Genomic DNA, 17952 nt, shown 5'->3' with positions numbered 1-17952 from the left:
TCCCACCTGGGGAGGGGAAAGTTGTCTATTTCAAACACGAGGAAAACTAATTTCCAAAAATCTTGCAAATGCAAGAACTTGATATTCATGAGAAAAATCAGATATGGTTCATTACTCCAACTGTAATAAAGGCTCTCACACTTGCATAATACCAAATTTGTAGATTCTGTCCTTTTTTTTTTTTTTTTTTTTTTTTTTTGCTTTAGTTTAATAGGCTGCAAATGGGAGGAAAATAAATGGTGATATTTTTAAGCCCCCGCATGGTGTGAAGTCACTCCGAGCTGGCTTTCTATGCTACCTTCTGTCTGGTTCTGTACTTTCCATCTTGGTGTGGAAATCACTTGCTGTTATTCTACTGCAGGCAAGTTAACAGGCTGCCCCAGAACCATGACAACCAATGGGCATGAGGGCTTGAAAAAAATCCCTAAGCAAAGCAGCAGGTCTGAAGGGCAGCACAGAGATGCAGACATGTTTCCGTTGAACACCTCGAACCAAGTCCACACTCCAACACTCAAGACCTGGAAACTTTGTTGTTTAATACAGGGTTCTGTATGTATCCCAAGCTGGCCTTGAACTCATAGCAATCCTCTTACCCCAGCCTCTGAAGTCCTGGGGTTACAGTCTTGTGCGATCACAGCTGGCTAGAAACTTTAAAGAAAATATTAGAGTGTGTCGATCAGTTTATTGTCACTTGTGACATGTTTGAGAACAGCTATTTGAAAGGAGTGAATGTTTGTTTGAGGTGCCAGTCGATGAGGCGGGTCATCATGGCTGACAGGAATGGTTGAACAACACTGCTCACCTTATGGTGGCCAGGAAGCAGAGACTGGGGCGGGGCAGGTGGGGGGGAGAGAGAGGTGTGGGTAAGATACGCTTTTCAGAGAAATGTTCCCCACTGACCTACATCCTCTTCCAAAAGTTTCCACTACTTCCCAAAACGTAGTAGTCACCTGGGGATCAAGCCCTCAACACATGAGCCTATAGAAGACAGCGCATACTCAAATCAGTGGTGGAGTGCGTGCCTAGCAAGCATGAGGCTCTGTATTTGATTTCTAGCAAAACTGCTTCCCCCCCTTCCAAGAATGAGACTTTCTGCCTCAAGGAGCATGACATAACTGTAGCTTCCGGAATATCCCTTCTCTTTCAGTGTGAAGGATTTTACAAGCTCATATATAAAGGAATGCGAGTCTTTTCCTGGCATGCTGTGCCTGTTGAGGTTTTTGTCCCTACTGTTAAGATCTGTGTGGCTTTAAGCAAGTTATTAGCCCTCTCTCCGATCACTCTCCTGTTGATAAAATGAGGGAAAGATACCATCCACAAGGTCCAATGTACTGGACCTTCGTTATATTGTCTACTGGTATCATACCTTTTGAATAGCCATTCTGTGCTTAGATTATCTCCCATCTAGTGAGTCCAGGCTCCCCAAGGCACAATTCCCAAATGTTCCTTTCCTGCCTCTCTTGCAGCTAGGTTCTGCTAGGTTATAGAAAACAGATTGGGCATGAACATCAATGTTCAACTATGAAGAGTCAGATTACTTGGATTAGGGATGCCTGACCTCTGGTCAGATGAACCACGAGACATAAATCCATAAGAGGAATGCCAAGGAGGTGGTATCAAATGCAGTTCATACTGAGGAGAGACAGGAAGAGATTTGTCTCTCAGAGGTGGCTATCATTAAATGAACTGTCTGGTAAGACAATTTGAGCATCCCTAAATATTTCAGCCCCAGCATCTTACTATATGACCTTCCTAGACACAAGATAAGGTAACCAGGAGCTTTAATTAAATGATGCATCGACTTCAGCTGGCCAAATGACATTTGGCTGTCTGCGACTAAGTACCTCCCAGGGCTCTTGTTAAGATTAAATGAGCTGCCTATGGTACTATGAATCTGTCCAACCTTGTCTGACCTCAGAAGCTCAGTGAGGTTGGTCTTGTATAGTACTTTGATGAAAGACTACATGCGTTATTCAGGCCAATAATTCAGAACTTTGGCTCTTTTGAGTTTATTATTATTATTATATTATTATTATTATTATTATTATTATTATTATTATTATTATAGGTTTCACATAATGCTTGACTTTTAAATATTTCTTCAAATTCCTTTACACATGTCCCATTATGAAATAAAGTCTGTACCCATCCTTCTCCCCCTAAGATTGGATGGATCTCTGTGAATGCTTCCTTAAAATGCAGGACAGGTAACCCTGGGAAATGACTAAGTGCAGCTTCTGAGTGGGGTTAGGAATGGCCACGCATCTTCTGCCTTGGTCTGTCTAGGTCTCCACCCTCACACTGGGAGAAAGCCCTAGACAGATGGTGCTGGGGTCTCAGGCAAGAGCAAGAGTCAACCAGGGACATAGGAGGGAGCAGGACTCTTAGCTTCTTTCAACCCCTTGTGACATTTGCTTGAGAGAGCCCAGGCGCGAATAGCCTGGACAGGCTCCCTCACTCCTCGGAGCCTTGAAAGAAAAAAGAAACAAGATGGCTGCTGTTTCAAAACACTGAGTTTTGAGGATGATTTATATAACAAATCCCTGACACCTTTCGGAACACCAAGTGAGCTCTCCTACTTGGTCTCTACCTCGCCCCTGTGTAGAAAGTACCATGGTCCATCATCGTCACCTTGTGTGTGATAGGCACGATGAACGTTGACCACTTCATCCTAGATCATGTGACTTCTAGACACAAACCGGAACCCAAGCCTGGTTCTAGTATGGTATCCTTTTCCTGTGGTCTCGGCCCAGAGGATGACGTTACACTATATCCCATCATGGGATTTGCACCATTGTTAGAATGTATTGCTGTATGTAAATGCATCCTCTTTTTTTTTTTTTTTTCATCCAGCTTTGAAACAACCAGTGTCCCAGTTTCTGTTTCTACCCAGGGGGTTAGAGTGCTTATGTAACTTTGACCAGAGAACAACAGATCACCCCCAAACTCAGTGGGTGAAACCAGCAAGTGTTACTCATTAGACTTGATTGTTTATGGAGGAGGTTAGCATGGGTGGTGCACATATGCAATCCCAGGGCCCAGAGTTGAAGCAGGAGGATGATTTTGATTCAGTCAGGCTAGCCTGGGCTACATAGTCAAGACTGTCACAAACTGACAAAGACAAGCAAAGTAATTAAGGTGCACACTTGGTTGAGGGGATATATCCTGGAATCTTACAGTTATTAGGGCTGGAGAGATGGCTCAGTGGTTAAGAACACTGGCTGCATTTCCAGAGGACTTGAGTTCAGTTCCCAGAAACCACCCAGTAGCTTATAATCACCCATAACGCCAGTTTCAGAGGATCCAATGCTGTCTTCTGACCTCCATGGGCACCAGGCATGTGATGCACAGATATACATAAAGGCAAAATGCACATACATATACCATGAAATAGATAAATCTAATTGTAAAAATTAAGTGGGGGAAGACGTTCCAGTTCCCTTTCAAACAGGTCTGCATTCAAATGAAAGGCTGATGGTGTTCAGGGTACTGCTCTGCTCCCTCACGCGGCCTCGGTCTCCACAGCACTGCCCGAGTGTCCTCATGGCATGGCCGCCATTCCCAGAGTAAGCTGCTCAAAAGGCCAACGAGACTGTAATACTGTTGTCGCCCAATCTTGAAAGGCACAGCATTGTCCCTTGGTCTCAATCGGTGTGGGAAGGACCACACAAGAAAGACCTTTGAGGCCAGGTACCACAATCAGCATGATTACCTTAAGGATGAGGAGATGGGGCGGTGTTGGCTATTCAAGAACTCAAGGCCAAAGTTTTGTTGCTTATAAAGCTGGGTGTTGGTGATACATAGTTTTAATCCCAGCACTTAAGAGGCAGAGGCAGGCAGATCTCTGTGAGTTCAAGGCCAGCCTAGTCTACAGGGTAAGGGCCAAGACAGCCAAGGCTACACAGAGAACTCATGTCTAAAAAAAAAAAAGAAAGAAAGAAAGAAAGAAAAAGGTTAAAATGAGCTGTATTTTGATGCCCTAATGTTAGTATCATCTTGAAATGTTAGAAAGTTCTTTAAAATGTCGCAAAGGGAATATGGAATACTAGAGTGGACGAAGCAAACAGGAGGCCCCACTTTCTTTGGTCAGTAGATACCTAACGGCTGAAAATCTTTCTGTTAAGGTGTCTTGCCTTTAAATTTTTTTCTCTAAATTGAGGGATAATATGAATTCTCTTGTACAGACATAGGAAGATATGGATTCTTACTCCACTTTTAAGAATATAATCCCTAGCCAGGCAGTGGTGGCACACACCTTAATCCTAGCACTCAGAAGGCAGAGGGAGACGAACCTTCTCGAGTTCGAGGCCAGCCTGGTCTACAGAGTGAAGTTCCAGGACAGTCCAGGCTGCACAGAAAACGCCTGTCTTGAAAAACCAAAACCAAAACATACATACATACCCACACCTGTGTACACACACACACACACACACACACACACACACACACACACACACAATGTCTTCCCTAAATTGACTTTATATAATTTTTTAATGATAACTAGCCTGTCAGGGCTAAAATAGTGCTCTCAGCTTGGGCTGTTAGGGCCTGAATATGAACCATGGGAGCCTCATTCACCCTCAGTAGTTCATCCAGATCCCCGAGCCCTTCCTAGATCCTTGCTCCAAATTCCATGACATTAGAGGTTGTGATCTTAATGTATGAATCTGGGGGTTGAACATGAAGATGAAATCTGTAATAATTATGTGTACTCTGGCCAGTGTGTTACTTTTCAATATTGCAAGGAAGTATCCGAGGTAGCCAAGTTGAAAGCACAGGCTGACAGGCCAAGCCTTATGCCTCACACCTTTTTCCCTAGCCCTTGGGAAGCAGAGGCAGGTTGAGACCAGCCTGGCATACATAGCTGTTTCTTGCCAGCCAGAGCAATATAGACAAACTGCCTCAAAAACAAAACAAAGCTGCCAACAAACACAACACATGGGTTTATCTTGGTTCATGTCTTTCAAAGATTTGGCTCAAGACTCGCTGGCCTCACTGCATTTGAGCTGTGGGGAGGCAGCTCCGGGTTGGGAGAGCACACGGAGAAACCTGAAGTCTCTCAGCTCATAATGAGGGAATGGAAAGGAAAGGGGGCTGGGGAGAGACCATGGTCACAGTCCCCTTTGAAGGCATGTGTCCAGCGACCTCAAACCTCCCATAAGCCCCACCTTAAAGCTTCTACCCAGCCTAACACCACCTGCTGGGAACCAAGCCTTTTACCCACAAGCCTTTGCAGCGCATTCCTGATCTAAGCTGTAAGACTCATTTCAGTTTTGGAAATTTATCCACCAAAAATAAAAGCAGCCACATGCCAGGGTAGAACTGTGACTGCCCTTACTGCAGGAGTGTTGTGACGGGGAACCCTGGAGACCACCTTGATGTTCACACATGGGTCAAGGAAATTAAATTCCACATTGGGGACGGATACGCAGCCATCAAGCAAGATGAATTAGAGGCATGAGCACCCATGACAGACCAAATAAATCCTTTTTGTTGTTGTTTTTCCAAGGCAGGGCTTCTCTGTGTATTGCTAACTGTCCTGGAACTTGCTTTGTAGACCAGGTTGGCCTCAAACTCAGCGATCCACCTGCCTCTGCCTCCTGAATGATCTTGTACACCAGAAACATGGTACATCTTAAAAAGAAAAATCAGAGTGACATATAGTACATAATATATGAGTCAAAATAAAAGAAATCATCTTTGTGTGTTTGCATGAATCTGGAGAGAAGACTTTCAGATAAAACTTGTTATTTAATAACCTGCTTACCATTTTCAGGGAGAGGGGGCTTGCGATAGGGCAAAAACAGAACAGGAAATGTATAGCGTGTCCAGGGCACCAGGCATCCGTACTGTTATTCCCTTGCAATCTTGGTAACGCTAAGAGAACGATCAAATCGTCCTTGATTAAGAAGCTGCTGTTCGAGTCTTCTTCTTGCTGCCTATCTTTGGCTTTTCCTGAAACGGTGACAAAATGCTCGCACAGGAGCGCGCAGGGGTGGGGGTGTAAGCATTTCTGGTGAGGTGCACAGGGGACAGAGTGGGTTGCCAGTGTTTAGGAGGCGAGCTAATGCTGTATCTCAAACCGCCGGTGAGAAGTGTGCTGCAGAGGTGTAGCAGCTCCGAGGGAGGGGCGTCTATGTGCTGCAGAGGTGTAGCAGCTCCGAGGGAGGGGCGTCTCACAGAGGCCCTTGGGCCCTACTTAGCCTGGCAGCGTTTCTTGGGGAATATTGACCAAAAGTGCTCACCTCTATCATCCGAGGAGCATAATGCAGTCTGTGAGTATTCATGGAAAAAAGCTTTTTCTTGGCCAGGCTATTTTCTGAAGTCAAAAAGATCCTTTCAGGATCTATAATAGCCACCCCTCCACACTTCACACCCTCGGTGAAAAGCACACTCCAATTTTCAGACCCTAGGACCCCACGCCAAGGAGGAGGCTTCCGAGTGGCACCTATTCATGTAAAATAGTCTGTCAAGCTCAATGAGCCAGAGGGAGAGAGAGGGAGACATAAATGTTAGATTAAAAATTCCACCTAGAGCCCTGGAAAAGGCACCCTTGTTCCTGGGGTCATTTAACGCATCTGTGCTCTCTTTCGTAACTGTCTTAGATAGAATTTTCAATCACATACATAATGTCACCTGCCATGGAAGGCAGAACATAGGTGTGATATTAAAACCTGTGTTCTTCATATCTGACAAGGGCTTCTTAGTCTCTCTGATTTTCGTTATGTAAAAGGCAGAATGGTATACATTATCTTTTAATTTACCTACCTGTGTGTGTGGGTGGAGGTGTATACACACACACACACACACACACACACACACACACACACACACACACACACCCTTTCTCTAATGCCTGGGATCAGACCCAGGACCTTGGCAAGTGTTCTATCCACATGTAACACGGTAGCTTAAAACCTCACCCTCTCATATTATCCAAGTTAATGTAGGCTAGTAGGGTATTAAAAATACTTTTTTTTTTTTTTTTGTAAAAAAGCAGGATGCAATTTGAGCAAGTTCTCTTCAGAGACTCTTCAGCAGAGGCGTTACTTCCCAAGGTCCCCTGCTGTTGCTCTGCTCCTCATGTGAAAGCACCTGCGGGCAGGGGAGCACATGTGCCATAAACACACGGGCCCGTGCCTTCCCTGCTCAGTCGGGACATCACTTATGCTGGACAGATACAGCAGCAGAGAGCAGATGGGGAACCCTACCCTTGGTTTTGGAAGCAAGCCACTCCACTTGCTGCTGGTCCCTGTGGTCTTCAAGGACCGTGGTGTGTCTTTACCATCATTACCTGGGATTCTTACCTGTAAAGGCTCTTAGGAGGTAATCACAACTTTGATCAAATGGTAGCAAGTGTTGAACACTATGTTGTCCTTAGACTCCAGAAGTGGGAATGAACTTTGGTGTGGCCAACCTACCTGGGCATTGCACCAAGGCCACCCTGATGCCAGATCTTTCTTTTTAAAGTCTATTATTTATTTATTTATTTAGTCATTCATTCATTCAGACCTGTGAGATCTGTCTTTCCAGGAATGTGCTATCAGGTGGTTTTTGAATACCTGGTAGGGGTTGGTTCCAAGTGCTCTTTTCATACACAATCAAGAGAGGTCAGGTTTCTGCCAAACTAGCTCCTCACGGTGCCAGAACCTCGCTGCGTTCAGCCTGGCTCCTACGACAATGACTCAAGGTTGTCTCAGATGTGGATTTAGGAACATCCTCCTAGTGGTGCATGATTTAGGAACATCCTACAGCGGGCGCATGAAAACTGCATCGTCCAAGAAATAGCCCACAGACAGGCGAAGGACAGTTATTGATGCTGAATTGGTATTACTAAGACCTGGAGCCAGGACACTTGGGTCCTGGACGGAGCCCCAGTCTAGCCGTGTGAAAGCCAGTGAGGTGAAATCTTCAGGCCTTGTTTTTTATCTAGCAGAAGTGGATGGAGGGCAGGGATGGTGTAGACCACGGTGGTAAAGAACCACATATGTAGCCAAGTTTACTTTGCCATGGGTTTTGCTTGCTATTTTGAGAATGCCATGCAGTTAAAACCACATCCATTCATAGAAAGAACAAATGAGAACAGTACTCCTTGATATAAATGTTCCCATCAAGACCCCTCGGCTTAGACGGCACACGCAGAGCCACACACTGTGAGTGTGGTATCTGCTCACTAGGAGATATTCTACTGGAAGACACAGGGAAGACACAAGCATTTCCTCTGGAACACAAAAACAAAGCAAAGCAAGTCCCCTAGGACCGCATTCTTTTAACAATGGTCCTTTTCACTGGAAGCTGCACTCCACAGCACGGTCTGACACTTCACGAGGCTGTGGATGAGGGTGTTTGAAGATGACTCAGTCCCTTTCAGGAAACATGGTGCCTAGAACCTACCCCTTCCCATCTTTTTGTTGTAAGAAAGTAACTGCTATGAGACCACAGCGGCAACAACAGCCTTTGCGTTTCAAGTGCCCGTTTCCATATCGTAAAGGTATGCCAGGATGGCCCGAGAGGAAAGCTCCTTGTGGACCCTGGAAGGCCGTCTGCCCGGCTGCACAGCTAGCAAGAGGGAGGAACTTGGCTTCAAGGAGCAGAGCAGCATGCAGCCACGCAGCTCCACAGCCACAGGGGCTGCCTAGAACACCATCGGCAGGGCCCCTCTCGCTCCCGAATCCACCCCGGGAATCCCTCCCCTTCTGGGCAGCTATAGCGGATGGCGATGCTTTAGTTCTACACTGGAAGAAAATGAGGCAGGAATCTGAATCCTCCTTAGAAGGGCCTACATGAACGCCAAGGCTGAGAAGTAGCACTTCTGGCTCGGTCTGCACTGCTCCTAGAGGGAACCGTACACACAAGCTCTTGATTATCAGCTAAAGGCTAAAGATTGACTCAGGCTCCACTCTGCAGTCTGATCTCCCAGAACACCCCGGGATGGCCCTTTCTCAGCCCACCACCATGTCCTGAAGTAAGGGGTACCCAGCAAGCATTTGCTAAAGAAGCCAGTGAACGATTTCTACAAACTGGTTGTTCGGGCGTCCTGAGAATTCACTGCCTGGTCTGTTCTCAGAGTCAGCGGGCTAGGCTGGAGTCCCGAGGCAGGAAGAACCAACACCTGGCTTCAGCCACAATAGAAGGCCTAATTACATGTGGTCTGTCACCTAATATCAAAGCCCTTAATACACTTTACTCCTTAGGGGCCGGGACTCTAACTAGTACAGGGGGCTGCCCAGGAAAGGCAAAGTAGGGGGCAAAGGTCCCTGTGAGGCTTAATGCCAGCTGCAGAAGCAGACCACACTGGCCACTCTGTCATCACAGCGACAGGGATGGGTGTGAGTAGGTGAGAAGATGGCGAAAGGACAAGGTTGGTGATCCCAGGTGCAGACCACGGGCTTGGGGAGGCACATATGCAGAGAAGTTAACTTTGTGGTCATCAGAGGCTCAGGTCCTAGTGGCTGGATACTCCGAATATGAACCGTGGAGCGGAGTCTCCGTGAATCTGAATGCTCAGCCATGCCAGGCACCTTTGCTGGCTTTGGTTTGCAGAATGCTTTTCAATAACTTTGCTCAATAAAAAATGCAAATCAACTTTTTATTAGACGGTGGGATGAACTTTTATTTTCTTACAAACTATGAGAATGTCAGAAACACATAGAACCTAGATGCTGTGTTTCTAATTCATCAAATCATCACAGTAAATCAGAAGGAGAAAGAGTGAGCTGGAGTTGAGTGGCACCGTCGCGGGGCTGAGTGTTTTCCCAGCATGGCTACCCTTGTGGAGTGCGTCCTAGTGCACACGCACACTCCTGCCAGGGTGGGGGGGCTTGAGGTCCCCACCCCAAGCTCAGAACAGCCTAGCTGTGCAGCATTGGGAAGTTAAATAACAAGAGACCTCAAAACAATCAAGTGACATGCTATAACTTAATTTATCATTCTTATCAAATTTCCCCCTATTTACACATACTAAACACTGTGGACCTGAAACTAAAGGAATGCTCGCTTGCTGTGTGCATCCTATACATAGAAACTAAGTGTGAATACAGGGATGGCTATCTCTTGGGGTGCTTCCCTTAAACGTGGCATCCCCTTCCATAGGCGTGGAGTGATGCAGCTACACATAAGACACACAGGAAGGATTAGAAGGCTCATCAGTCAAACCTCTACCATGGCCAGAGGAGAGAAGGGAGGGACACCTGAGGACAGCGAGGAAGACAGGGTTTGCATGGCTGGAGCTGTGTGGTCCCCTTTATAAGGCTAAGAGTCCTACTAATCAGCCACACTGCAGTAGGAGTCCACTCCTGGGGCTCCCAAGAGCTGCAGGCTCAGCTGCTGAAGACCCTGTAAAAGTCACACACCAGGCTACATTTCTTTTCTTCGGTCTGCTGAAGGTCTAGCTATTTTTAAAAAGTTGTAATCTTGTGGGATTACTATTTTTTAAAGCATACAAGTCTAATCAACAAGACTATAAACATCAGCTTCCCTCTTTATGGACATCCAGAAATCTGCAAGCAGAGAAGTAAGGGCACTGGCCAGGCCCTGCAGGAGCCTTATCACACTTTTGGATAATTAGGGACACTTTTATTACAGATGGCTGACCTACTAATACTAATGTGATGAGTGGCTCTCTGGAGGGCCTCGACCGGATGAGTGACCCTCAGCAATTTTACTAAAAGACATTTATTATGAAAACACAATATTTGCTTTTCTAACTGGTAAAAAGGAAACACCAAACTTGATCATTTAAATTTTCCACCCCAAATAACAAGAACTGCTAAATCCAACCAAACATGGTTGTCAGAGTCTTCAACCTAACTCCAAGTCTCTAAACAGAGCTATTACCAATCCAAGACCCATGAACACACAGACAGACAGACAGACAGACAGACAGACAGACAGACACACACACACACACACACACACACACACACACACACTCCGAGCTCTCGGCGTGGGTGGGATAAGAATCCAAGGTATCACTGACACAATGGGAAATGTCGTGACATCTCATTTCTCTTTCATCACTATTAAGCTCCCAGTAAGTGAGCATCCTAGGCCCTTAGAAATCAGCACACGGGGATTGGGGGTTTCTTCTGCTTTGTCCTGTCCTGCTCCGTCTACGGTCTTCAGGCAGCTCTCCTGGGGCTCCTGTCTGTGTGCCAGGGATGGCAGGCTGCTCGGCTCCCGGCCCTCCCGCTCGGCTCCCGGCCCTCCCCGCAGTTGGAGGGTGCTCCTAGAGTAGAACTTTCTGAATTCCCACTCACTGCAACACTGAGTCTAGTGTCTGGTCTGCCCCTTTCTCTACCAGGGTCGGCAGCAGCCAAACCAGCTCTACATCCATGTGAGAAGCTGGCTCCTCTGGGAGAATGGATGCTGATGAGACGGACAAGCAGAGCGTGAGACAAGGAGTGACTGAGCAGGCTCGCAATAACGTGCAAGGACAGAGGGCAGAGGGAGGTGGCGCGGTGGCCACAGCCGGGAGAGCCCCTCAAGCCTGTCCTCTACAGCTGTGCCCCTGCTCTGAGGGAAGGGGTCCCTGGATATGTGCCCTGGGCAACGGCCTCATGCAACCTGATCATGCAGCAAGGGATATCCTGTGCTGCGCTTTTGTTCCACTCTTAGGCAGAGCATGGAATGAAGCAACACTGGAGCTCTGAGGCAGGGTGTGTGTGTGTGTGTGTGTGTGTGTGTGTGTGTGTGTGTGTGTGTGTTGGGGTGGCAGGACAATAGAGGTCTTCCCTGTGAATTGACTCTTAGTTGCCAGATTCTAAGGTCCAAGATGTTCAGCAAGGGACACATTAACTCCTTCCCTCCTTCCCACCTCTAGTAGGTACAACATACCTTCCTTGGAGCCAGGTAGGTCAACACACACACACACACACACACACACACACACACACACACACACACACACACAGTGGTCAAATCTATTGCTTAGAATATGTTACCCTAAACCTCATGTGACAGGAACTGTTTCTGAGGCCTATCTTGGTCTCTGACCAGCAGGCGGGAGGAAGGCTGCAGGTGAGCTCTCAGGGTCACTGCACACGAAGGGGATGTTGCTCAACCCAGGAGCTGGAATAGGCACTGATCTTGTGTGTGATGTTGTGGTGCTGGGCTGGGTAGGGCTGAGTTGGGTGAGGCAGGGATGCTACCCGTCAGCTCGGTGCTTTCATGTAGACAGTGCCATATTTCTAGACACTCCTGATCGCTCTATGTGGGAATGTCACTGTCAAGACCTGGCAGAACTCTGTGTTGTCAGGAGACTCTTAGTCAGCGGGCCTCAGGTACCAGGTGGAGAAAGGCTCAGTGACAGAAGTGGAACTACCTGTGGGAAAAGACCCTGGGGACAGCCAGTTTCCATGATGACGACATTTCTGAGTAAACTGTAAATCCTAACATAGGGATTAGCAAAATCAGTATGGAGGAAATTCCTCCAACGACTACACAATTGTTTTGTCAGCCCTTTTGGGAATCAAGCTTGGCTGTATAAATGAAAGGAAAACACCTCAGGGGTACAGCCCCGTGCCCTGTGCCCCTTTCCTGTGGGCCCCGACCTTTGCCACTGTGTTCTGCCTAGAGACTCCAGGCTTCTCCGTCTGCCTGTATGATAGCAGGATTGTTCCTGGTTGGTGGCAACTTTTTCTTTTCTTCGTCTGAGACCCACGGTTTGGTGAGAGCCCAGAACAAAGGGACAGGGCCTCGTGTGAAGGTTCCGCACAACTACGTCACCTCTGACCCTGGGCTCCAGCAATGGGACAGCTTGCTGCGTGTGGTGGCACAGTAGCAGTTTCCTGGAGTCCGGCTTTGAGGGTTCTGGGAAAATCAGGGGAGTCTTGCCTGTCTCTTCCACATGGAGGATTTTCTTAGGGTCCATACTCAGGCTGGAGGTCAAGAGGCCTGCAAAGGAAGCAGAGGATGGCTATGTCAGAGGCCAGTGAGAGTCTCTAGTGTGTACTGAAGGATGTATATACAGCGCTCAGAAGCCAGGGACCTTAAGTCCTCCCTGCCCCACAGTGTGCTGTTCACGCGAGTTTGTTGGATGCATCAATAAAGACATGCCACTCCTCTTAGTATTTGCCCTGATTTCTTCTACCACATGAAAGAAATCACAAATCTGCTACTCCTTGAAATAAAATCAGCCTTTCTGGCTGGTATAGAAGTAAAGAATGAAGGGAGGGACCCCAGACTGCAGCAGAGCAGGGTGGGAACCACAAAGGGGCCTGCGCGGTCAATCCCCTGCTGCCTTCCTGGGATCTGAGCATGTTTACATATTGCTGGTTCACATGAGTTACTACTTAGTTACTCCCTAAAGGGCCTAGGACTAGAGGTCATGCCTTAAATTGCTTGTCTGAATGAGTCCAGATGAGCATGCAGCTATTTAGCACTAGAGGGAACAAGGAATAAAATTAAAACTCGCAGCTCTGTACTCTTCTCTTCCCCAGGGTGGCTGTCTGGGAGCTCAGAGGAGCACAAGAATGCCTGCTGCAACACTCGGCCACTGTTGCGGTGTCGTCTGGTCTCCCGGAGGGCCACCCTGTGAACAAGAGGACCATTTCATCACCCTTCCCCTTGTAATATATTTTTAAATGCTCTAAGCTTCCCTGAGTGGCCTCTGCCTAGAACAAACCTCAAAAGCAGAACTCCTAGAGCCTCCTCCCTACGGGCTTTGCTAGGTCTATGGCCTTGGAAATTGTCACTACCGGTGTTTGAAATGAATTTATTTGGGTTCTCTTGTTTATGCTTTTTTATTTGTTTATTTATTAGCTTGTTTATTGAATGTCTTCAGACCTTGCCTTATCCACTCTGGGGAAGAGCTCCTGAAATCAATACTGACAAGTTCCCTTGACCTGTGGAGACAGTCTGTCCCATGCACTCTGGTTTTTCACTTTCAGATTCCACGGACAGGATTTCACTCTCCCTCCCTTCCAAGCTCCATGAGGCTGGCAGACAGAGGTCTCCGGCCCATCTCCTATTGTTTTCCTCTTCAGAAACAGGCTACTAAGGGTTGGGTAAGCTCAGTAGAAGAACACTTGCTTAGCATGCATGAAGCCCTGAGTCTAGCACTGCAAAAAAAACCAAAAAAAAAACCAAAAAAAAAAACCAAACAAACAAAAAACAAAAAACAAAAAACAAAAAACAAAACCCAAGTTGCTTTAAACAAAGGCAGCCCAGCTAGACTTGGCCATGCAAAGGCCAGTGTTGTTTTCACATGTGTATTTGTTTTGCCTACATATATGTCTGTGTGCCATTTGGTGCCCATAGTTACAGACAGTTGTGAGCTGCCATGTGGGCGCTGAGAATTGAGCCCTGGTCTTTTGGAAGAGCGGCCAGTGCTCTTAACTGCTGAGTATCTCTCTAGCCTGCCCCCCTCCCAAGATCAGGTTTTTAAGGACATCTTTCCATCTCCTAGTTGCTGGGAGTCGGCAGGAACATTTTGCTCAGGGGTAAAGGGCAATTGGGGAAACAAACCTGACTGAACCTCAGAGAGTAGTCCGGTTTGAAATGCCACCCACCCACTCTGATAAGATCAGTTGGGATTAAGAAGCAAAAAAAAAAAAAAAAAAAAAAAAAAAAAGATCAGGTCAATGAATGTTTAAAGATATCAGACAAAGGAGCGAAGCATTGCTAATGTTGGGTCAGAAGGCAAACGTTTTAGCTGAACCCAGATCCCCTTTTACCAGGGAAGACAAGAAGGACAGAGGGTCACAGCTTGAGTTCTTGGACAGATGTGCCAACTGTCCCACTGAGTGAACCTGAGCCAGCACGGAGTCTGTACTCCTAAAGGCAGAGACCCTGTTCACCCAGGCAGGGAGCAAAGCCACACAGGACCCAGTACACCCATGGCTCACGCATTCCTTCAGTCCTTGGCTTTCTGCTGGCACCCTTTATCCTGCAATGGTTGCCCTGTGCCCACTGTGCCCTAAGATGGATGGATGCAGTAGCTGCAGAACAGATAGGTGGGCACAAAGCATAAGGGCTGCCTCCTGCACACAGTTACTATCCTTTTTTTTTTCTTTTTTTTGTTTTTTCAAGACAGGGTTTCTCTGTGTAGCCCTGGCTGTCCTAGACTCACTTTGTAGACCAGGCTGGCCTCAAACTCACAGTGATCCACCTGCCTCTGCCTCCTGAGTGCTGGGATTAAAGGTGTGCACCACCATGCCCGGCCACGGTGACTGTACTTGCGAACTGCTGACAGTGCTGCCCCAGCTTGTCCTCTGCTTGCGATGGAAGCTGGGCCTATTCAAAGGCCATTTGGGCTCCATTTTACCTCTGCCAGGGCAAGTGCAGGATTACATGGGAGAGGAGCCTGTAAACATAAGCCCTTGCCCTGAAACTCCTACTGGAAAGGGACCTTACACTCCGTCTCAGCCCTTCCTGACTAGAGCACTTATGTTCTGAAGATCCTGTCACCACTGAGGCTGATGTAGGTTAGCTCAGTTGGGGATACTACTGGGACCTGTCCAAAGCCATGGCCGAGAAGATGAGAAGGCGCAGCTGGGTTAATGGACTGCATCGCTGTGGTGGCCTGCTGCACATGGAGTCAGCAAGTATGGCAGCTTGCTAGTTTATGGAGGTGTCCTGGAAAAGCTCCTTTTATTTGCACTGGGACCATCATAGGAACATGGCTAATAAAGGACAGCTTTCTCTTTTGAGTGGGTTTACCATAGCTACTATCCAAGCCTCTCCTGTCTGTGAACCAGTGAGCCAGTACAGCCAGGCGGTAGTGGAGAGCCGTTACCCGGTCCTGCAGTAGAGGCGGCCGGCCATCTGAGCTATCTGTGCTGGGTCAGGCTTCCAGACCCAGGACAGAAAGGTCAAGCTGGGAGGCCACACCTGCCATCTCAGCTTGTTCTCTGTGTCCTAGCCTGTGGATCCAGGGGTTTGCCGCACTCTGCACTTGCCCAAGCTTTTGTCTGCCTTTCTTCCTCCAGCTGCTCCTCTATTCAGCAGCCTTCCTTGACGACCCGCCCTCCCTGTGTGGAGGCCTTCGGTGGCCTCTGCTGAGGCAAGCAGTCAAAGGCCAGGCCAGCACGCGCCTCATCTTATGGGCTCATCTCCACACCCTGCTTCTCCAGGCTTGGGGGGCCAACAACAACAAAAAAGAAGGGGGCGGGGGCCTGCCCTGTGCCCATGGCTCCCTGCAGCCCCCACACAAAGGAGAGGCGACAAAGACATTTTCCACGATGGCAGGTGCTGGTGTCAGATTCCACCCAGAGTGTACTTGCAGAAGAAAGGCAGGCAAAGCTGGGCTCCACAGGCAGCACAGACATGTAGGGGCAGGAGAGTGGGCAGAGCCCCTTGGGAGGAGACAGGAGGCAGGCAAGGCTGAGTCCCAAGGAGGAGAGCGGACATGTAAAGTGTTAGTCAACAGATGCTCTTCCTGAAAAGCAGGGCGTGGCAGGGGTGGGGGTGGGGACCCACCAAAGTGTTAGTCTTACCTTGCTCAAGCATCGTAATGAAGCCATTGTGTATTTTATTCTGAAGGGAGAAAAGATAAAAGTTCAGTGACTGGGAGGATGGCACCTCCACAGCTGAGCCTGATAATGACACAGCTGATTACACATGTAACCCATGCCCACCCCTAGTTGCCCTAGTCCTAAAGTCTCGAGCATCATTCCTGAAGGTTCACTTGAATACTTACTTGACTGACTGAATACTAGCTGCTGCCGTGTTCACAAATGAGTAGATGCATCCAGGCCCGAGGGAAGACCTAGGCTCTCCGTCCTTCCTGCCAGGCCCCTCTCACCCCTCCTCACCATCTCACTCCCCACACTTTCCCTGTTCTTGCTTTCAGAGCGCTCCCCAACTCTCTTGGGTTCCTATCGAGTGTGGACATCAGCAGCGACACAAAACGTTGTACGCACTGCCACAATTATAAACACTGGCTCTCTGCTGATATCGTCTGCCAGGGTTGGTGCCGTGACCAGGGACTTTCTTCCACCACTTGGGAGTTCTTTCTGTTCTGTCTCTCTGAAGTGAACATTCTTCTGTGAAGTTGTATTTTCCAACCTATTGATGAAAACTCGGCTCCTCACAGAGCACTTGGGGCTGGAAGCCGGGATCCATAACCTGGTCTGGTCCTGGTGACCAAGTGGCACTTCCTTGTCCTACTATGAACTTGGCTCCTTCTCCTTGAGAAGACATGAGAAACTCTGTCTGGGCTGACTGTGGGTAACAGAGCCAGTGGGTGCTTAGATGATAATGTAATTATTAGGTTTATTATTTTCCCAGTGTGCCATACTGCACGGCTCTGTTTCATCTAACAGAGAGCACTTCCGTGTGCATGGGCCTACCTTGAGTGGAAGAGCCTCAGGTTTCCAGAATGCTGTGCCCCTGATGCTCTCCCGTGTGAGAAAAGGCTCTTTATGAAGGGCTCCTTGATCTCACTCTCCTGCAGCCCCCTCGGCCCTGGTTAAGCTGTGCATACAGGCCCTTGATTGGTGGAAACCCAGAAAGCAGATGGCGCGCTAACAATGGAAGACTTGTTTGTAATTGCTGATGAGGACCAGTTTGCTCCTCTCCTGAGGGTCCCCAGACACAGCCTGGTGTGGTGTGCCGGCCCACAAAGACTATCTCAGTAACTGCCAATCCATGGTTGAGTTAAGGAGCTGCACAGGCGGAGACAGTTGGAGGCTGCCTTGATTATTCCACAAGGCTCAGATGTCACCTGCTCTTGACACGCAAGGAGTATTCCTGAAGGGTGACTCTCAGTTGCTGGGACCAGGGAATAGGCTGTAGCTTCATAGTACAATCCCAAGGGTTAGCATATACACTACTGAAGGGTCTAGAAGAGAGAGCACTGAGCTTGGAGATGAAAGGATTCTGGGAGGCACATGATGCCTGCGAGGGAAGAGGCCCCAATATGATTTTTCCCCCATCTTTCTTTTCATCAATTGGACACCAGACATGATCTGAGTACCATTACAGGCTGTAGCAATGGACACAGCAGACAAA

General features: G+C 48.0%; 1 protein-coding gene across 3 annotated transcripts in view; it reads right to left on the bottom strand.

Annotated features, from left to right (window-relative positions):
• Positions 1-9595: 9595 nt before the first annotated feature.
• The window catches only part of RALGAPA2 (Ral GTPase activating protein catalytic subunit alpha 2), a 279884-nt gene continuing 271527 nt past the window's right edge, over positions 9596-17952 (bottom strand). For all 3 annotated transcript variants that reach the window (XR_014778094.1, XM_084776127.1, XM_084776128.1), the window contains 2 exons: positions 16437-16476; positions 9596-12894 (listed from right to left, as the gene is read on the bottom strand). Coding sequence is in view for 2 of the 3 variants with exons in the window: in XM_084776127.1 (XP_084632253.1) it covers positions 16472-16476 (5 nt within the window). In the remaining variant the exon portion in view is untranslated. The remainder of the gene's footprint in view (positions 12895-16436; positions 16477-17952) is intronic.

Source organism: Acomys minous (genome assembly GCF_964271855.1).
Source record: "Acomys minous genome assembly, chromosome: 3".
NCBI classification, from domain to species: domain Eukaryota; kingdom Metazoa; phylum Chordata; class Mammalia; order Rodentia; family Muridae; genus Acomys; species Acomys minous.
Note: the sequence above shows the minus strand (reverse complement) of the source record. Positions and strands in the feature narration are given on the sequence as shown.